Below are 23175 nucleotides of genomic sequence, written 5' to 3' on the forward strand. Positions count from 1 at the left end.
GTTGTGGAAGGAAGCGAAATTTATTAATAGGCGAGTTGCGGAAGGAAGCAAAATTTATTAATAGGTGAGTCATGGAAGGAAGCAAAATTTATTAATAGGCGAGTTGTGGAAGGCAACTAAATTTATATAGCTGGAATATTGCTGAAGCAAAAAAAAATCTTGATCTACGTTAATGGACAATGATCTACATAAGTGGTTAAATCATTCGCTCATCACGCCGAAGACCCGGGTTCGATTCCCCACATGGATACAGTGTAAGAAGCCCATTTCTGGTGTCCCCCGCTGTGATATTGCTAAAAGCGGCGTAAAACCATACTCACTCACTCACTATTGTTATAACGCTATATTTGTAAGCATTTCTTCTCTCTAACATTTCCTCTTACTCTCTCTTCTTGACAACATTTAAAAAAAAATTAATTCTCAAACCTTAGAAGAGCATTCCTTATTCTTGTGGTGTATCTGTTTCAGCTTTCATGCTTGAAGTTGAGCCTGAAAAGAGACCAGACATCTACCAAGTGTGTTGTGTTGCTTTCCGTTTAATGGGAAGGGAAAACCCTGTGCCAAATATGAATGTAAGTGTGTCCGTTCTGTCAATATTCAGATATAATAACAATATTTTTTAACTTATCCTGCATTACTCCGTATTGCATTTACTGCTATGTTTGACAGAGAGACGAACTGTGTGAGATCCAGCTGCTGAAGAAAGTTGTCCCAACCAGCCCAGGAGGCAGCGCCCTCTCACAGTCGGCACGTGACCCGGAAGTCATGACGTCACACAAAAAGACATAACTGCTTTGTCACCTCCACGGACGGACGTACTTTGTATCCCTTGTGGAAATTAAAGCTTATTATTTGTTTTTTATATTTTGCGTGTTTCTACATTCATTATATGCTGCTACATTGTTACCTGATATGGGCCGTGACCTTAGGGTCTTCCCATTCGTAAATTGTAACGTTTATCGCTCGTCTGTGGCTCACGTCACAGTAATTTACGGGCGCAATGTTGTTCCCGCCATTTTGTTTTCTTTCCCGCCATTTTGGCCATTCACCACGTGGCCACGTAATGTCGTGTTCTGCGTTTTGAATTCTCTCTTTGGCTTGGGTAATACATTACATTTATGTATGTTGTTTTGGTGTGCTTAAAGCCTTGCCTTTTCGCTACCTCTCAGCGTAATTGTTTCTTCTCATAAACTTCAATATAATACGAAGTTTATGAGTTACATTATGTCTCCCGTACTCTGTGGTTTTGCCACATGGTTACGTGTTTGCTTAAGGCTTTGCCTTTTCGCTCCCTTTTAGCGTACTTGTTTATCTCATAAACTTTAATAAAATATACTGTTTTTGAGTTACTTTATGCTTCCCATACTTTGTGATTGGCCACACATTATGCTTCCCGCACTTTGTGGCTTTGCCACATAGTTATGTTTTGCTTAAATTCCAGATTTTCTGCCTCGCTGCACTTGTTTCCGCGGGAACAAATCTGGTCGGGGCCGCCCCTTTCTGCCGTGATTGTACGACGCCCTGTACTTTCACAAGGCAGTGCCGATGTTGCAGTCATTCGTAGCTGTGATCCTTCAGCTCATGCGAGTATCCAGGACACACCTCGCTCAACGTGCTCGTCGACCCCCACCTACGTTGACGGCAGCAGCGCTCAGCGGAGCTTCACGGCGGCTCCCAACGTAGAGTCTGCCTCCCATGGCACGACATACGACCGTTCACGGTCTCCTACTCCACTGGCGGCTCCAGCGCTCCCAACGTAGAGTCTGCCTCCCATGGCACGACATACGACCGTTCACGGTCTCCTACTCCACTGGCGGCTCCAGCCCTCCCAACGTAGAGTCTGCCTCCCCTGGCACGACATACGACCGTTCACGGTCTCCTAGTCCACCGGCGGCTCCAGCGCTCCCAACGTAGAGTCTGCCTCCCCTGGCACGACATACGACCGTTCACGGTCTCCAACACCGTCAACGCTGATGTCTCCGGCGCCCCCGGCGCCTCCGATGACTCGGCGCCTCTGATGACGCGGCGCCTCTGATGACACGGCGCTCACGGCGCCCACGGCGCTCCCGGCGCCTCTGATGACGCGGCGCCTCTGATGACACGGCGCTCCCGGCGCCTCCGATGACACGGCGCCTCTGATGACACGGCGCCCACGGCGCTCACGGCGCCTCTGATGACGCGGCGCCTCTGATGACACGGCGCTCCCGGCGCCTCTGATGACTCGGCGCCTCCAATGTCTCGGCGCTCCCGGCGCCTCTGATGACACGGCGCCGCTGATGTCTCGGCGCTCAACAAGCTTCATGACTTGTTCATGACCAGCTGATGACTCGGCGCCGCTGATGTCTCGGCGCTCAACAAGCTTCATGACTTGTTCATGACAAGCTGTTGACTCGGCGCCTCCAATGACTCGGCGCCACCGGCGCCGCTGATGTCTCCGCGCTCCGGCGCCTCCGCATCCTCTGATGTCTTCGGCGCTCAACAAGCTTCAGATCAATCAACAAGCTTTATCAAGCTCAGATCAACGAGCCGACCATCCGATCTTCTACTGCGGCTTAAGGGGCATCATCGGCAATCACCTCCCCGGCGCCACTGCCCTCTTCTCTTGCTGCCGTCTCATAACTCGTCACACGGAGAAGCATGGTGAAACAACTGTCGCCGCTCCTTTCGCTACTCTCCCGTCGGTCTTCGGGATCGTAAATATCGTTCTACTTCCTGGGTGGAATCATTTCAACCAATAGACAGTTGGTCTGATTCAACTTGCCCACTGAGACGTTATCCATAATCCCGTCGTTTAAAGCGCTATGATTCCGGAGAGATGACCTGCGGGTTTCCATCGAAACAGAGCGTCATGTGAACAGCGTCTGTATCAGATTCGACGACGACATCCACTGACAAAGAGTTTACTTCGTCGACATCGCAGACATCAACGCTGTTCTACCCTACCCTAGCGCCAGCGTTCCTGAGAGAGACTCTTCCTCGGCGCTCCCCGGGTTTTGCACGACGCCCATGGGGTTCCGTGTTTTATCGCAAAACTCGGGTACACCACTTGATCGTCTCTCACACAGTTCATTGAGGATTGTCTGTGTGTGGAGTTTGCACCTCAGTTCCGACTCCAAGGCGGTTTTCTCGGCTACTGCGCAGAGTGATTTACATGTCACGTGTCAAGTACTTGGACTGTCAACAACTCCGACCGGATTTAGGTCAACTTACCATGGCAAGGGGTGCCATGTATTTCTACAGATTGGTTTCCATGTCTACCTGTACGCTTGGTGATACCACTCAACCAGGCGCCTGTCGCAGTCCATCCATGCACGGATGTTGGAAACAATAGACCTCCTCTACCAACACGGCTGTCACGAGGAACCTTGTTTCATCAACCCTTCGCTATAAGAACGATAGCGCCTATAGGCGTTCAAGGGATGGAAGAGATCGCCTTCCTTCGTCCGGTTTGATCTTTTCGACTACGACACCTTCCTATCTTCCGCCTTGACTACCGGACACAGTGTCGATTTGATACTTAAAGTCCCTCGGCCGTCCCACTGACCCCTGTTGCATACCTGCCTCGTATCGTGTTGTCGTCCTCCATCGTCACCTCGATGTAAGAACAGGAGTACTTATACGCCGCTTCAGGGATGAAAACGATCTCATTACTTCGTGCAATGGCCATATTGCCTCGACTTCCTACTACCCGGTTACGTCGATGCCCCGGCGGTCGATTGTGAAGCTGGTTTACTTCGTCTACTTGAGGTTGGCTCGCAGGCGATCACACCTTTTTCCGAATCGTACCGACGGTACGCAATCGCAGACCCCTGTTGCTGACTACCTCCCCTGCCACCTTGTCAGTGGCTAGTGGCCCACGCCAGCCCACATTGTGACCACCTGTGATCCAGAGATCAACACCATTGGCACAGCAACAGCCTCGAGATAAATGCGTATCCAGGAGGGCACTTGCTGACAGTGCATTCTCGGTCACGCCCTGTTGATCGTGTCCACTGACGACGTCACCGTAGTGTGGTGTTTGCGGACCCAGAGTTCTCGCCCCTCTCCCGGCGCCACAAACTCGACCGGCGCACCCGAGAATCACCATCTTCGGCGTTCCAGGCGCCTCAAGCTCTCCGACACCTCACGCTCTCCGGCGCCTCGGGCCAGACTATGTGAAACGGTCGACACCCCAACCCTAGATCTGTTTGCCTCATATCTGAATGTGGCCAGCTGTCGTCTTCCATTCCACCTGTGCCGGATACGACCGCTGTGGCAGTCGAAGCCTTCCATCGTTCCTGAGAAGGATTACGCGCGTACGCTTTTCCGACTCCGGTTCTCCCTCCCACGGTTCTTCAGAGATCCAGGCCACTCGACCTCTGCCATTGACTTTGGTCTCGCCTTATTGGTCAGCCAGAAGTTGGGTTATCGACCTCCGAAACATAGCCAGAGACAACCCCTGGAACTTCCGGTGTGGTCCAACCTTCTGCTCCATCCACACGGTCTGTTAGAATGAGAAGCCACACCCTCATACCCGCATGTTATCGTCTGCACGCCTGACACACATGCAGAAAGCCAAGGGCTATTCGGCTAGAGCGACCAAGGCTATTGCTTCAGCCCACCGTCCATCTACAGGGGGACTGTATGCTGATAAATGATGCTTGTTCCAGGCATTTTGTTCTGACAAACACCAGGATCCGATGACAGCGTCACCGCAGATCCTGGATCAGTTCCTTCTGTACTTGTGTAGCACCCATCGGTTGAAGGGCTTACCACCCCCACATACCTGGTCGCCATCTACTCCGTTCTGGCCATCCCGGACGATCGGAGAAAGACGAAAATTCCCGACCTACGGGCCTGGCTGCGCTCGTTCAGTCTTGAAGACCTGAAGACCAAGTTTGGACCGCCTGCGTTGGATCTGAATGTGGTCTTCAACGCCCTTCGAACCACTCCCCTCGTCTTCCTTCTACGACCTTAAGTAGAAGACGGGTGTTTCTACTGGTTTTGACTACTGCCGCTCGAGTCCATGTACAGCACGCCCTCGACGTCTCCCATGCCCGGTTCGAATGCGGTACCCAGGGCGCCGTTCATCATGGACCGTACTGGGACGTCAGCGTAAAGACTCAACTCCCAGGACAGCCTGATAGATCATTCCTTGTCCCCTCCCCCCTCGTCCAGTGCGGGTGCCGAGGATGAGGATGAGCGTCATTATGCCCAGTAAGGGCACTGAAGGTTATTCTACGATCTAAAGACTGCCGCAAGTCTAGGAAACACCTTTTTCTGCCGGTCTCCCCTTCGTCGCTGTCGTTGGTCAGCCGGAATACTTTTCCCTGTGGCTCCGGGCGGTCATCCTTAAAGCGTATGAGCCGCCGGATTGGACCCTCCCCCCAAAGGCTATTACCTGAAATAAAATGAGATCAGGGCGATCGTATTTACACTGATTCTTCACGGTATACTGTTCCATCCCGTCGTTCAGGGAAGCCTGTTCGTGGCGATCGGACACCGCCTTCACCAACCACTACTTCCGTGATGTAGCCTTGAAAGTTGTCGCCGGCGTTCAAAGTTTTGGTCCCTGGTTGTAGCCCAACAGGTCATCTATCTCCGACGCCACTGATTCTCCGATACCCTGAGCGGGGCCCGTCGACCTCTCTGGTGTTTATCACCCCAGACGAGACGGCTCTCTTGCGTTCCGCATTCGCTCTTAGGTCAGTTTTAGTTTTGGGTTACCCGACTCATTCTATTGCTGTCACCTATCCGGGTTTTACTTTTTGCATCAACTCTCGTTTCCTGACGACAGGAATGGTAGTAGATGTGGACACCGGCGCCGACGCCAACGCCGCTGCTTCTCTGGTACCTGGGCGGTGCCCGTCGACCTCACCGGTGTTCCTTGCCTCCAGCCTAGAGGGCTCTCCTGCGTTTCGCATTCGCTCTTGGGATTGGTCGTAGATTTTGCCGCCGACGCCGCTGATTCTTCGATTCCCCGAGCGGGGCCCGTCGAACTCTCTGGTGTTTATCACCTCAGATTAGCTCTAGGTTCTACTGCGTTTCGCTTTCGCTCTTCGGTAAGTTATATATTTTGGCTACACGCCTCATTGTATTTCGGTTACCTATTCGGGCGTTTCGTTTTTGCATCGACTCTTGTTTCCTGAAGACAGGAATGGTCGTAGATGTTCCGGTCATCACTTGTATGCGGTGCGGATTCATCGGACCTTGACGAGGGTTTAATATGGTTCACATCTGCAAGTATGCCCACCGCCCAAGCCGTCTGATAAAGATGCAATACGGAGTAATGCAGGATAAGTTAAAAAATTTAGTAAAATCTAAATATTTTTTACATTTGTATACTTATCCTGCATTACGAAGTCTAAGTGCCCTCCCTTTCGCTACGCTACCTCCCCACGAAGTTTCAGATGTTATGTTTAAAGCAGTTATGTCTTTTTGTGTGACGTCATGACTTCCGGGTCACGTGCCGACTGTGAGAGGGCGCTGCCTCCTGGGCTGGTTGGGACAACTTTCTTCAGCAGCTGGATCTCACACAGTTCGTCTCTCTGTCAAACATAGCAGTAAATGCAATACGGAGTAATGCAGGATAAGTATACAAATGTAAAAAATATTTAGATTTTACTAAGATGGTAATACTGTGGCTGAAAACAGGCAGACAAACATCCCTCCTTGATATCTTAGTCACATTTATTGAGCCACATACTCTTGCAACTCACTGTTTGCAGTCAAGTCTTGCATCATTGTTTCAGTAACATGTAGAAGTGTCTGTCATGAATGAATATAATGTTACGACTGTTTTGTATTTACATGTTTCTGTACCATTGCATTGGTTGTTATACAGTATCTACCTTATGCCACTAGTGTGACCTATTTTGGTACTATACTGAGGGAAACAAATAAGGGAACACATGAAAGTACATGTTCCTTTATTCTTTTCCTGGTTTTTGCATGCTTTGAGTTGCTCTGTGGGTGAAAATCTGGAAATAAATAAAGGAACAGTGTGATAAAGTGGTGTTCCCTGATTTGTTTCCCTCAGTATATATTATTTTCGGATAGTAATATCTGTAGATGATGGTCGATACATTGGGTTATTTGTTTTGGTGATATCGTAGACTATGGTGTAGACTCATAGAAATGGATTGATTATGACAATAAAAATTTGTTGTGTGTTATGCTGACTTTTTAAGGGAAATCAAGTCCTCTCTTATTTTGACTGTTTCTTTAATAGAGAGAGTGGGAGGGCCAGTGACAGGTGTGATATCCTAATAACTTGTTCAAGGGAGTAGGGGCATATTGGTGTGGACCTGCAGTGTTGGAAATTAAGCAGTGTGCTGGGGTCCCTGAGATCTCATATTGTGTTGGGATCTGGGGACCCTCGAAATCTGTAACCTAAGGTTATGACACAGGCCCCCTGACATTCATGCATAATTTCTAACACTGACATGAATCCGCTGCTGCCGTTGACTGAGTTAGTATTGTGTACCTGTCTTCCAGTCTTCTACAACACCAGACATGAACTCTCTTCCTACACCCATGTCTGAGGCAGAGGCGCGCCAGACCAGGACAACAGCACAGAAGTAAGTCATCCTGCCTTCCTACAAAAACCTGCCTTCACCTCAAACCAGACTTATTTTCTTGTTTGCCATTATTTCATGCTTAAAACTTTTGAATTACAAAATAGATTTGGTGATCTCTTTTTTACTATGTGTACTCCTAGAGATATGAACGCTCAACACTGAGCAAGGATAAGAATTTATGGATGAATAACTTCTTTATTACAATGTGGAGCAATGATTCGGTGTACTTTCCAACACCGTAAGCTCACTTGCTTGATATTGGTGTTAGAACCTACACTGAAACGTCACTCTTAATTACAATAAGGAAGTTGTTCATCCATTAATTCTTATCCTTGCTCAGTGTTGATCTTTCAACTTCTAAATGAGAAAACGTACAAATTTATGGATAACTTCTGGTTTATTGCATCTAACAACGTTTCAATGTAGATTCTTACACAGTTATCAAGCTGGTGTAAGAATCTACGTCGAAACATTGCTATATACAATACACCCGTGAAGATTCCGGGGTAGAATATGTCTTCAGCAACCCATGCTTGCTGTAAAAGGCGACTATGCTTGTCGTAAAAGGCGACTAACAGGATCGGGTGGTCAGGCTCGCTGACTTGGTTGATACATGTCATCGATCCCAAAGATTTTGTTCTGTATTTGAAAGACATGGAATTTTTTATTTTTTATTTCCATCCAGTCCATTAATTAGTTAAAGTCAAAGACATGAGGTATATGTGAGTCTTGGATATAGTCTCTTCTTTGTTTATGTCCATGTCGTAAGAGGTGTCTAATTTGCATGGATCGATGCTCATGTTGTCAATCACTGAATTATCTGGTCCAAACTCAGTTGTTTATAGACCGCCTTCATATAGCTGGAATATTGCTGAGTCAGCGTTAAACAATTAAACAAACAAACAAACAAACAAACAAAGAGTAGACGTACAGAGTACAACTTCTTTATTCATTGTGGCAAACAAACAGACATTATTATTATTATTATTATTATTATTATTATTATTATTATTATTATTATTATATTATTAGGTTAACAAAAAAAAGAATTTAGTCAGTGTCGTTTTTTAGGGTTTAGTGGGTATGCTTGCTTGCGACCTAGATAATTATTAACTGTTGTATCTCCTGTGCAGGTCGGTGGTATCATCATCAATAGAGAGTACGAGCGTGACACCTAGACAGAGGCCGAAGGGGTCAGCAATGCCTCAGAGTGGAGGTCTTGGATTGCCCATTCAGACTGCTATAGTGCCGAGGAAAAGACCCTCAGCCAGCAACCCTAACACACCTGTTGGTACGTTGACAAGCTGACCTCAATACTTTCATCATTTCCATGTGGAACAATGTATCCGTTCCATTACTAGGAATAATAATCTATTAAAAAATATAAGTAAATTGGTAATATTACCAACCAACCATTATGTTTTTGGCAAAATAATATCGCTTTTGAGCCTAAACTTACGCTATTATGCTTGTCCCCAAATTACGATTTTTGACATTTTTTCCCCAAATTATTTGAATGCATAAAATATCACTGAGATCAAATTGTTCATGCACCGGTCACATGACACTTTCTGTAGGGAACTAATTGCATTTATACCAATATTGTCTTTCTACAAGTTCAAAATGTATTGTTGCATGATGAATTTTATGAATATGGAGCTTTGACCATGTGTTTCGGCAACAATGCAGTATACTGGATATAGTCTAACGCCTTTCACAAGTTTTTGTGACGCCCCTTTTTGCCCCTTCGTAATATGATTGGGGGTTTGACCGCTCACACAAGCTTGAATGAAATGCTTTGGTAATTAAAATGATTTTTAATTGCCAAAGCTGTACAAAATACTACGTGCTTTCTTAATGCGGCCCCGATGGATGTCACTGATAGAGTTGTCGCACCTCATTATAAAACTTTGTAGAGGTTAAAAAATATTATCCATTTTTTTCAGTGTTTATGGATTGCTTTGATATTTAAGTTCAAAGTATAATCTGATAATATCATATTAAACCATTCAAATACAAGCAGTCATTTCTTCTGCTTATTTTGAGCTTTATCGCCTTATTTTTCAAATAGTGATGGTGTCCTGATTGACTTTATTACTAGCTTCAGTGCACATGTACCTGTGTTCCACATACATCTGGGCCTAACGAAAATGTTGAGGCAAAACACGCATCCTGGCACCATTAACATCATGCTTTTTTACATGAAATTATGTTGTTGTTTTGTATCCCGATTACTCCAGAGCTTCAATTTGGGTTGGCATCCCTGCTATAATCAAGATATTGATGATAATAAATATATACAACAATAAATTAGGCTTAAAAAAATTAAAAGTATTGGTTCTCAGGCAATGACTTTTGAATATATAGTGCTGGTGGACGGTGGTTTTGTTTTTTTGGTTGTTCAAGCCAGTGTGTAACCAAATTTTGTTTACAATGATTTCGACAAAATCATCTTCTTCTTAAGTATTGTAGCATTTCACTGCCTGGGTTGTGTGTTCGAGACGCAGAATGTTTAAAGACTTTATTTTTTTTAAAAATAGAAATAAAAATGAAACATTGCTGGGCTTTATGATGATGCGGGTGGAGCCTGAGAACCAAGACTATTATTCTATTTAGCCTTTAAGAAATGTTTGAGATTTTAGACAAGTTGATGTGTATTAGCCAAGTGCTGCATTAAACAACAAACTAACAAACATAATGAAAAGCAGTGTTTGAAATTATCATTAGGGTTGTGACAATTGAAGTTCTACATTTTGGTCGGATGTTTTCAGTGCTTTTTTAAGGTTCAACTTTTGATGAGACCTTTTTCTTATTCTTCGTCATATGACACAAAGATTTGACCACCATCATTTGTTCTTTAGATAACATCATTTGTGCGTTTGTCACCAGATCCCCAGCAGCCGTCTCCAAGCTACGCTGGGCAGCAGCACCTAGCACCCTCCCCACAGTACCCTCAACAGCCATCACCACAGTACCCCCCAGGGCAAGCACCTGTCTTCAACTCACAACAGATGCAGTTCCTGGGTCAGCAGCAACTGCCTGTACCCCAGGGCTCCCAGATGTACTCGTCCCAACCCCCTGCAGTATTACAACATGTCCTCAGTGACCAGTACAAGCAGCAGGCTATCTCACAGTCTCATAGTGCTGAAAACTTAATGTTCCCTGCCAATTTCTCTGACCCATTCCAAGAGCCGGGAGCAGGGGGTGTTGGTGTTACTTCTGTAGAAACAGGACAGTTAATACAGATTGATGATGACCTACATCACCATCAATTAAAACAACCGCAGCAGCAGCAGCAACAACAACAACAACAACAACCGCAACAGCAACAACAGAAAGAGACCACTCCACCATGTGTATCAACGCAGGAGGATATGTTTAAAAAGCCTGTTGTTCCTCCTCCAAAGATGAACACAGTTGATGATGATCAGGTGTGTTTTCAGTGGCTGTTGCTGGCCTAATTATGTTTGTACTGTCTAATCCTGTTTGGATTTCAAGTGACAGTACCCGTGAAGATCTGGGGTAGAACAGGTCTTCAGCAACCCATTCTTGCCATAAAAGGCGACTACGCTTGTCATAAGAGTCGACTAACGGGATCGGGTGGTCAGGCTCGCTGACTTGGTTGAAGCTTGTCATCGATCCCAATTGCGTTGATTGATGCTCATGATATCAGTCACTGAAGTGTGTGGTCCAAACTTGATTATTTACAGACTGCCGTCATATAGCTGGAATATTGCTGAGTGTGGCATGAAACAACAAACCAACCAACCAAGTCTCCTGGGTATTTTGATACCAATGGGTAGACATTTTTTTAAATAATTCTGCTTAAAATGCTGTTTCAGGTAAATTCTAAGTTTATTCAGTGCATGTGCCGCCAAATGTTGCATAAGCTCACGACAACACCTGTCTCAGTTGCAGTAAGCAGGACATAGTCCTCTTGTGCACTGCAGTAGAGTCTAAAACAACAAACCAAACCAAATCCAGGTGACAGCTCTAGAGAAGCTGCATCTTTGTTTTATATAACAAAATAAGGCACCTCTACCTAATTAATTTGAGTTGCTTGCATACAAGTATGGGTTATAGTTTAACAAACAGCATAATAACATGGTGCATAATTACACAATGCATCCTTTCAGCTTGTGTTGTGTATTTGTTTATAGATCCTTAATTAGTGATGGATTCCGGCATCACATAAACATAAATTCTACTGTCGTGAATGATGTGATAAAGAACTTCACCTCGCTTATATTAACTTAGAAGTGCATATCTCTTTTATGAGATCATGTGACAGAAACACTTGGGCCAGCAAATGAATACATGTAGTTCCAAATTAGATGTCATCTGAAAGAGAATTTTTAGGAGAGTTATATTAAAAAAATGGTTTGTTCTTTGGCCTAAAAACCCAATGGACTGCCAAAATGCTCAGAACATTTATCTGGAGACCTGAGGTAAGAAGAGGTGCATGTTCCTCATACTTGTAGAGACGTTTTGCTTATAAGCTGTTGTGCTACAGTAGAAATATTACTGTCAAACACTGGTTTGCCTGGCCTAGACTTTTTGCTTATAGGCTGTTGTGCTACAGTAGGAATATTACTGTCAAACACTGGTTTGCCTGGCCTAGACTTTTTGCTTATAGGCTGTTGTGATACAGTAGGAATAATGCTGTCAAACACTGGTTTGCCTGGCCCAGACTTGTTATTTGCAGACTGCAATGATACAGCTGGTATTTTGCTGACTACAGTGTTTAGCAACATGCTCTTCACTCACTGGCAGTGGTTTTAATTTAATCTTAAAAGTTCATTCACAATGTTTGTATGGCAACGATTCACCAGAATTGTGTGTCACATGAAATCCTAAGTGAAACCTGTGTCTGTTTCCAGAAAGATAACCAGCCTCTTATTGCCCTCACCCCACCTGCATCCCCTCAGAGGCACGTGAAAGCTCATCGGCGGAATGTCAGTGATACGTCATTCCTCACCATGGGGGGCAAGGGAAGTGCATTCAGGTGAGTGCTCTCAGGTTTTGACAAACCTTCTTGGCTCAAAGTCCTTTTTAATGATCCGGGGTACAATAGGTGTTCAGCAACCATTGCTTGCTGTAAGAGGCGACTATACTTGGCATAAAAGGCGACTAACGGGATCGGGTGGTCAGGCTCGCTGAAGATCCCAATTGCGTGGATCAATGCTCATGATATTAATCACTGGTTTGTCTGGTCTAGACTCAATTATTTACAGACTGCCGTCATATAGCTGGAATATTGCTGAGTGCAGCGTTATACAACAAACCAATCCTTTTTAATGCAACCACTTTGAAAAATGGCAGGATATAGCGATCAGCATGTCTGTCTGTCCAATGAGGGTAGTTCTCATCTCCGGAGCCTCCCTAACTATTGAACCCTAGTGGTGCACTGGTGCCTTTTGATGAATTGGGATAGTGAAAACTACTGAAGAGCATTATCTTTTTCTTCACTGAACTGACAGTGAGCCAAAAGTGGGGTATAAGTAGCCAAACTCCATTTCCAAATTGCACCAGACCAGGGAGATATGTCATCTCCTGTTTCCAATGTACCTAGACAATGTACTCTAGTAAACTTTCATTCATAGGACATATTTGGGGTTGTAGACACAGGTTTGACATTTTTATGCTCTTTCATAATATATTTTAATTATTTTATTCTAAATTTCATTCAATAATGTCAATAATTTTGGAGAAATTGTGTGCAAAGTGATCGGTTATTTACAGCGACCACAGTCAGATTACTTCTATTGACGTCTTGAAACAAACTTTACTTGCAAGAAAATGGATACATATATCATAAATGCCATACAGTGACTCATTAAAAGTTATTTTTGAGGCAGGTTGACTATTAAATGTCAACATAACCTTTTTGCATTCAAAATACATGTAGCTCAGGAAGTCTCTACCGTGACTGGTCAAATTGTTCCATATGTAGAGGGGGCATGGGTGGCCCAGTCGTCTAAGGCGCCGTGATTCGCTGTCGGACATGCGTCAGAAACCTATGATTGTGGGTTCAAATCCCGATTCGCCCTGATTATGTTTCTAGGTTTGTCAGCATCATACCCGTGCTCGTGGGTTTCACCCAAATGGTAAATGTCCGAAATCTGTATCACTTCGGGCTTTCCAACACACCGTAAAAACATCCTGCATACCACCTGTCCCAAAGTGCTGCCCTTATGGTTCTTATAATTTTAAATATATATAGTGAAAGCTGCAACTAAAATAACATGACATTGGAATATATTATTCCTGATAAAATAATAATTTCAGATACAATTTCTTCCAATCATTGCATCCAAATTCTTTGAAGTTGTATCATTGGGTACTTTTTAACTGAATCACTGGTAGATTGGGAGGAAACGTGTGCACAGCTGATTGCTATTTCTGACTTAGTTTTCGAGAAAATACACACGGTAATCATAATCTCCGCATATATAACAATGCCTTGGAGAGCAGGAAATACATTTTAAATGGTAAATCATCATCTCTGGTGATGTTTTATATTTCATATTTTTGTTCACCAAGTTTGTTATACCTGTTTATTCGCTGAAGGGATACTATTTGGGTTTTTTAAAAGCGTGTAAGTAACACTTGATAGTTTATTTTTTTTAAACCATGAATCATAAACAACTCCTATACATATCTTTTTTTTAAAACTCTGAAACGTGCAACATAGATCTTGTCAGATAGGCAGAGCATGTTTCCTGTGTTGTTGGTCATCTATCCTCTACGACTCCATCTCGGTTATACCGCCGATCCTCTATAAGACTCATCAATTATTTGGACCCTGAAGGTAGCGTTCTTGGGAGGGATCACTGTATGTGCTAAACTTGTACCTTTTGATGTTTTGGGATTTCTGAAAATTGTATTTATCACATTTCCATGACAAGATGGAGTTCAGATAAGGGTTAGGTTTGTTTCCACAAAACTCAAAAAAACTTTCAGTCATTCTAGCCATGAACTGGTGGTGACTTTTGCTGTTTATTTTGTATTTTTCCCGGTTTCCATGACATCAAATCGAATGTTCCAGCCCAAAACAAAGCAATACGCAATTATGTCTCTTTTCCTCCTTTCCCTTTACTTCAGGAATTCCTCACACATTAAACTGACATGCTGTGATATAACTTGAATACTGTTCAAAGCAGCCTTAGGTCACTAATTCACTCACTTCAAGTGCCAAATCAGCTATGAGAATCTAAACTGCACTTTTGCGATCAGCGAAATGTTAAATGTGCTTAACTTGGAAATGTTAATGCGAAAAGTTAGTAAACCTGATTGTTGATCACTTGTGGGTGTGTTAAGTTTGCCTACTTCTTACATGTTAAATTAGGGCGGTTTAGTAGCCTAGTGGTTAAAGTGTTCCCCCGAAGGCCCGGGTTCAATTTCCAACATGGGTACAATGTGTGAAGCCTTTTTCTGGTGTCCCCTGGTGATGTTGCTGGAATATTGCTAAAAGCGGCGTAAAACCATACTCACTCACATGTTAAATATGGGTATTTGACATTTGCCAGTTTTACTTTTTAAAGCTGTTTGGGTGGCTCACAGTTTTGCAGTCAAGTGGGCCCAGGGCACCTGTTTTCACAATGTTTTTGGAAGGGATAGAAGTCCATCACAGTGTCATTATCATGAGAGATGTGTTGTGTTTGTACAGGGCCTACAATGCAACCAGCAACCTTCTGTCCGCTCCCCTGGAGAACAAGTCTAAGTCAGCCAGCACAACACCAGTCCACTCTCCTCCATTGTAAGTTTTCAGTGACGGGCAGCAGAAGTGCCTTCACCCCACTGGGGATTTCTGGAAAGAATGCTCCCTCTGGTTTACAAAAGTAAAGAGCTGGTGGATGATTGGGGGTTTCTAGTGACAAATAAATCAAATGAAAATAAGTTTAGAAGTTGTAATTTCTCTGTTATTGTATGTATTTTATAAATAGTTTATAAATTATGTTCCCCACCACCTTGCTTGCCAGAAAAAAGGTCCCAGCATTGTTAAGTGGCTCCTTAGCATGACATATAGCTGAGATTGATGATTAATATTTTGTTTTCATTTGACAGGTCAGAACACATTAGGGCATTATCTGTAGATTTATCAGATTGGAACCCTTTCGGTGATGACAACTTTGGAGCCAACTCAGATGACATGATGTTTGGTGCAGAGTTTGATAGAATAAGGCGTGGATCCAACACAAGTAAGTTGTCCTAATTTCACCAAGCTGTCACAGGTATGTCACACTGTGATATAACTGGAAAACTGTTCACAGCAGCTTTAAACATTTCACTCTCTCTCTCCTCACTCACTCACTCACTCACAATAATTATAGTGCTTTATTGTTTTACCATGTTTACGAGCACATCCGTGGTATAGTTGTAGAGCATCTGCCCAGAGAGCTGAAGGTTGGGGTTTCGACCACCGGCCGCGTCATACTAAAGACGTTAAAAGATGGTACTTGTTGTTACCCTGCCGAGAGCTCGCCATTAAAGGGTAAAAGTCACTATAGTGTGTCTGAGTAGGGTATTCATTTTAAACTGCTGCATAGTATCTCAGTGGGCGAATACTATAGAGTTGGCATTAGTCTGGATTACAAGCAGTCGGCCAAACACGCACGCACGCACGCACGCACGCACATGGCGCTATATAAGTGCAATAATCTTGAACGCGACATTCTTTTCCATGTTTACACCCTTCTCCTGTCTGCTGTATCTGGGCTTGGTTAAAGCATTCACTCGTCAAGCCGAAGACCCGGGTTCGATTCCGACATGGGTACAATGTGTGAAGCCCATTTCTGGTGTCCCCAGACGTGATATTGCTGGAATATTGCTAAAAGCGGCATAAAACCATTCTCACTGACTTACTCTGCTGTATCTTATCTTGTCTCTTTTCTTCTACAGGTATATCCAATGTAAAAAGTAGAGAAGATTTAGTCATGTCCGGGTCCGACTCTTCAGATCCCTTCTCAAATGCACCTTTCAGGAAACCAGGGGGTAAGTCTGCATCCACGTGTTCCACTGCTAGATTACATAAGATGACCACAGCATGATGCCTCTGCTTCTGGCCTCCCTTGCAATCTCCTCCCAGCTCTCACGTCTCCTCCTACCTTGCAAGAAGCTGCACAGGGCCATGCTCTCTCTCACCTAACATGACCAGAGCCATCACATGCTGCTCCTGTTAAATAACCCCCTGTCTTGCAGGGGTCAAAATTGTTGGTATAATAGTTCCATTGGCAGGGTTAAAAATCATGAGTGAAAAATGTGCATAACTTGAGGTTAGTATACAAACATCATTAATACAGTGTATGATTCATTAGACAACCCAATTAGACAGTTGAATAGGTTATCAGTCCCAGTGAAACGAAGGGGCAAACTTTCCCGATTACAACTGCTTATTATCAGCTCATGGTGTAATGACATTTACTGATTATGAAGACAGTTGAAAAGTGTTATTTCTTTTTTGGATCTTTTAGATTCCAACAGGTACACCTTATTAACTTTACATAACCTGTACCTTTCCTTAGCTATGAAAATTACTTCAATGGTGATGTTCTAGTGATGAAGATCGATTGGTTACATGTACTTATACAAAGATCATCTGTAAGTGCTCCTAGCCAGTCGCGGAAGAGAAATAATGCAATTAGTGATATTAGTAAATTTTTTACCGACCCATTGAACGGTTCCCTTGGTTAGTTTGCTATGTACGTGACTCCTAAACATATCTGTGATCAATATGCCACCAATCAGGTGTTTTCATTTATGGACAAGATTCTTATAAGTTAACATCAACAGGTTCTTTGACAATATCTGTAAAATGCAGAAAAAAATAAGCAATTGGTTATGGTCAATTGATTACTGGAAACAAACTGATCATGTCAGATGTTTGATGATAAGATCTGGATTTGATACCCCATACTTCCCTGAGGCAGGGATAGAAATTGGCTCTAGCCTGCCTGGCCATGTTATCCATGCTAAGGTTACAAGTATCCCAAGGGCCAGTAGAATTTCAGACCTTTTGGGACGGGTCCTTTGTGTCATCGACAAGTAAATAGCTGAGGTTAATTTAAACTGCTGAACCAGGTCACTGCTTATTTGTTATTCATTCGAGTGTACAGGAGATAATAGTCTTTATGAGATCGTACCTTTATGTAAATGAAAGTTCAGTCAATATTGACTAGTTCCGATGACCGACAGATTAACCACAGTACAAACATTGTTGTTAAAGTTGTTGTCTCGAAGTTAAAGCATGGTCACCACGTTTTCCCTCTTTATTCATCATTTTCGGTTGGGGGCGGTCAGGTAGCCTAGTGGTTAAAGCGTTCGCTCGTCACGCCGAAGACCCGGGTTCAATTCCCGACATGGGTACAATGTGTGGACCCCATTCTGGTGTCCCCTGCCGTGATATTGCTGGAATTTTGCTAAAAGCGGCGTAAAACCATACTCACTCACTCACTCATTTTCGGTTGTGTTGAACCTTGGATAACCCGAAGCAGTTACATAGGTCCCTTCATCTTCGACACAATGTTGGACTGTATTATGAAAGACTCAGGTGTTCTTTAACTGTGTTTGAGTAGTGTAAGGACCAGGATACTGAGGTTCCTGTGTATGAAACACATCTTTGAACATTGACGTTTATTTTAAACAAAAAGCCCAAGTTTTGAATATCATGTAAGGGCAAATGTCTGCATGTGATTTCCTTATTCCACACAGCCCAACCTAAACCACCCATTCCCCAGTGTGTAACTATTGTCCATTTTATTATTGCAGTGAAATAATTTCCCCATCATGAAAGGATTCATTGTCATGTTAACTATTTTCAGTAGTCATGTTTGGGCATGGTTTACTAACTGTTTGTTTACTAAATCACTAATAACTCTAATCCTGTGATAACTTCAGTACCAGGAGTTTCTATGCATAGCAGATTTGAATGTGGATTTAGAAAGCTCTATCAGTTCTTGTACAGACCTATCTCTTCACTCTACATCGCTAATTGTGCATTAGGTACAAAGAATGTCAGCCAGACCAACATAAAGCAATGTCTGGCAATTCCCTGTAACTTTCAGTGCATGATTGCATGCTTCTACAGCCGGCTGCCTTGCTGTTGTTATTGCAGTGAGATACAACAAGCATGGGAATACCTCCACCGCTGACCGCCATGGCAACCGAACCACCTCTCACAGTTCCTGCTCCACATACGGAGGTAGAAAGTGACACCGCCTATTCTGTCTGTCCCTCTGCGTGTTCCACAGATGACTAATGTCTGGTCTGGGTCTTGCAGGCTGCTATGGAGATGTGCCGTCAGCGTTCTTCTATCCGGGACGGTGTATGTCTGGCTGGACCTTGTTCGAAGAGGCTTGATAGTCGCCTGCTCCAGAGATTTGTCATGGAGCTGTTAGACTCTGTGGCTGGAGGGAGTGTTGATTGTGCATTGGAATGTTACAGGGAATTTGACATGTTGAAATCCTATCTCTTTTTTTGAGTTTGATTAGGACGACATGTTTTATTTATTTGATTGTAATCACCACATATCAATTCTGCTATGCGCCTAGACAGCATATCACATATCAAATATCTATCAAGTGTCCGTGAACATTGGAAGCTGATTATGAAAGTGCCAAATTATTTCCTCTATAGTGGCCTCCTGCTCAAAACTGTACAAGACGGTAAGATGCAATCACTTGATCCGATTTGTGCTGAGGTAATGAAGTTTTCAGTTGTCAGTTCATGAGGTATTACATAATTGTAGTATTATGAAATGGTTCCCCCAAAGCTGAGGGTCTCAGATTATGATTTACAACAGATCAGTCATGGATTATCATTTTGTGCAATTTTGAACTGAACTGAGCAAAATGGCCATTCAGGTTTACTCAAAAGAAGTTAAAATATACCAGATTCTTTCATATTACTATTATTAATGTCATGCATGCCATGACTGAATACCAATAGTATTAGGAAAGAATCAGGTGCTCTTTAAATGTATTTTGAGTTGTGTACATGATAGTCAGAATAAGGCATTATGACAAGATGGTATCTTTGCCTTCAAACTGTAGATTTTGATTTGTATGACGTATTTATGCATCCATTTAATAAGGGGAGGTAACTGTTTAGTGTGTAACTCCATATTGGAAAAAGAGTGATTCTGTTGATGTATTGCACCACTATTTACCACTATATGATGTAACCACGAGGACGATGACTCATGGCCACTATTCAATGTCGATAAATGGAGCCTTTGAACAAACAAAATGAACACTAATGAAACCTTTCCTATACAAGGTTTAATATTGAATGTTGAATGTTTATTACATCGATATTCAGTGTTTGAAATTAAGCATGAAAGTCATGGTGTCCTTGTTGTAACCCTAATGGTGAATATTTAAAATGGATAGGGTCCCTAAATGCTATGGGAGCCAACCTCAAGGATCCCAATCACCTTAAAAATCAAACACATATTTATCTGACTTATCCGTAATTTATCTTGTGATTAGCTGCTCTCTTTAGTTCAAGGTCGATTCTTCTTGAAATGCTTCTTCTTTTTAGATAACTTACACATATGGTTTGATTGTGAGCAGATGTTTTTCGACTTTATACTGAAATAAAGAGTGTAGGTATATTGTTAGTTTAGGAGTGAAATTATTAACCCATCAGAGTAGCTGTTTTTGCTGTCACTGTTGTAATACAAAGTGGTTGTGGTTCACTCAACAGTTTTTCTCTTTGTATTTTTGATACACCAGTATATACCGTATGTATAAATATACATCACAACATGGGTTGATTGGGTTGTACTTGTGAATCGGATATTTCTCATGATGGCAGTGATACCTTGTAAACACATGCTAGTAAATAATCACACAGAACCAACATCCAATTGATTTTGGGACTTAAACATGTATTAATTCTGATGTTTATATACCAGCTGATATTCGACAATATCTGCATGGCACTTTGCTTATTGCACGTGCCATTTGCACCGTTGCACATGTAGAACAGTTCGTGAACCGTAAACACAAGGAAACACATGGCATGCATTTCAAATGATATACAAGTGCGTTTCTACTATGAAACCCTTCAGGTATTGATGGCACACACAAAACATACACTCACACTCTCACTCACACTCTCTCACTCACACACTAACTCACTCAGGGGGGTCGGGTAGCCTAGTGGTTAAAGGCGTTAGCTCGTGGGTTCCATTCCAATTTCCGACAACAACATCAAAGTGCACAGCCATTAAGACTTAACAGTGTTCAAAATAGTCAATAAATAAAATTATGTCACTATTTCTCACACTAAAATATTTGTACTGTGGTGGTTTACTTTTTCCTCTGCTTGTCATACACGGCTACCACATGCTTCAGGTGGCCATGCTCCATGGTTTGGTTGGTTGTGTGTGGTACTCCGACGGCATGGATCGTTGCTCATATCAGTCACTGGCTTGTCTGGTCCACACTCGACTATTTACTGGCTGTCAACATATAGCTGTAATATTGTTGAATATGACAAAGCTTGTATATCTAAAGAAAGTCAGAATGTTGTAAAAAAAATTCTAAACATTAATAGTGCCGAGATGTTAGTTAGGAAATGTGTATTATACCAATGACCAAAGGGCAAGATACTTTTCACCAGTGTATGTAATATTGATGTTCCAAGCTCCACCAGGATCATCCTGCATTACGTCAGAGGTTTCTGAGTAAAGTTTGTTATGCTGATGAGGTTTAATGTTGGCATTGCCATGTGGCCAAGCCAGTCTTGCTCAAATTTTGACAGTGAATGATAGTCAATGGTGACATGGGGAAACACAAAATCTAGTCAACAATCAGAATATTTTTAATGTACTGTGTTCGTGAATACCTCACTATTACATAGAAATAGTAGCCCCAAACAGTGATCCAAAGTTTACCATTACAGGAAGTTGTTTTGGTGAAGAAATATGTACATTATCGTTATTTCAAAACAGTTCATGACTTGTTTGAATATGTGTATATTTATAGTTCTAGTGTAAACATGTTCTGTATATAGAATGCTTAGATAATGTATAAATGTCTTCATAGTTTCTTAAGTAATTTGATATGAAACTTTAGAGTAAACTGTCTTTTCTATTGTATTTTCTAAGGTATTTAACAGTCTTATTGTCAGGATTTGGTACTTAGTTTATAGGCATGTTTGTTTTGATACATTGATACGTTGTGTGTATTGCCAATACCTGTGATAGTAGATTATCTGTAAATACTTGTGTATATTTTAGAAAAGCCTTACCATGACTGTTTCGTTAAATATGACTTCTTAAGTAAACTAATTTGTAAGATACAATGGCTGCCAGGACATTCCAAAGTTGAGGAAGTGGGCCAACAGAATGAATGGATTACCAACTTAACAAAGGCTATAATTTATGAAAGACAAATGGTTGTGGTTCTAAGTAGGCCTTACATTTTTTATTGCCATTCTTGTTATTGTATTAAATAGTATAAATATTATTTGAAATACAGTTTGAAGAGACTTCCAATACATGCAGTCCTGATTGAGAAATCCATATGTTTTCAGAACCACTCCTTTTAGGCCTTTTATGTTTCTTGTGGCATGATATCCTTGTTAGTACAAAACACATTTGACAGTTATAATGATGATGAAAAAGGTAGAAATATGTCCACAGTACAAAAAGTCTGTGACATGAAAACTCCTACACAGATAAATCCAGGTTAAAACTACAAGAAGTAACTTTCCTGACACCTCCAGCATTTTCCCTTCCTTGCATACCAGCTTTTCACCCTTTTCTACACATCAGTAGTCTCCCTTCCTTACCTATCTAGTTATCTCCCTTACTTACCTCTCTAGTTATCTCCCTTCCTTGTGGTCCCTTCTTTAAACACCTAGTTATCTCCCTTCCTTATACACCAAGTTATCTCCCTGCCTTCTTTACACACCTAGTTGTCTCCCTTCCATACACACATTTATAGGTGTGTCAGAACTTTAACATGAATGTCAAGGGGTCTTTATCGTTCACACAAGCCTAATATTATCAGCTATAAACAGGGATCCTTAGAGTTAAATACAATAGAAGATATTCGGGAACACAGGCCCCCTTCATTGCAAACACAACTTTTGTCTCTCTTCCATGCTTCTTGTCACTCCTTTCATCTGCTTTGTAAAAAAGGAGTTGGTTTTTTTTAGGTACGGATCCTTTTATATTTTAACCTAATATGTATGTTTCAAATGGAATCTTTGAAAAAAAATTAATTCCCAAAACTCAAATTTACTGTGTGTATAAATATATCAAGTACTTAATTGGACACTTACTGAGATCACCCTTGACTAACTGAGGATTTCAAGGAAACAACTGTAGAGGGTTGTGATGAAATCAGATAAATGCTTTTAGGAAAGTGGCATTCCAGGTACTAAATTTCCATGCATTGATACATTATGATGAGTACATGTCTTGTGTGCTAAATCATGATACATGGCAGTTCCAGTGTAGGAAGTCTAGCAAGCAGGTATGATGTAGTTTTTTCATAGATAACAGGTGTGCTTCAATTGACCTATAGGCTGTAGATGGGACAACAAATATGGTTCCGATTTCCCAGTGGCAAACTAGATAGTTTCATTGAGCTATGTATCAAAT

General features: G+C 42.4%; 1 protein-coding gene across 1 annotated transcript in view; it reads left to right on the forward strand.

The window, feature by feature from the left end:
- Window positions 1-23175, forward strand: part of LOC124110635 (AP2-associated protein kinase 1-like) — a 71249-nt gene that overhangs the window by 19417 nt on the left and 28657 nt on the right. Inside the window, exons 8-15 of the mRNA XM_046469953.2 lie at window positions 469-572; window positions 7477-7559; window positions 8693-8850; window positions 10449-10990; window positions 12440-12564; window positions 15229-15318; window positions 15627-15760; window positions 16461-16553. Of these exons, the coding sequence (XP_046325909.2) occupies window positions 469-572; window positions 7477-7559; window positions 8693-8850; window positions 10449-10990; window positions 12440-12564; window positions 15229-15318; window positions 15627-15760; window positions 16461-16553 (1329 nt within the window). The remainder of the gene's footprint in view (window positions 1-468; window positions 573-7476; window positions 7560-8692; window positions 8851-10448; window positions 10991-12439; window positions 12565-15228; window positions 15319-15626; window positions 15761-16460; window positions 16554-23175) is intronic.

This window comes from Haliotis rufescens, unplaced genomic scaffold (genome assembly GCF_023055435.1).
Source record: "Haliotis rufescens isolate VD_foot unplaced genomic scaffold, xgHalRufe1.0.p SCAF_11, whole genome shotgun sequence".
NCBI lineage: Eukaryota > Metazoa > Mollusca > Gastropoda > Lepetellida > Haliotidae > Haliotis > Haliotis rufescens.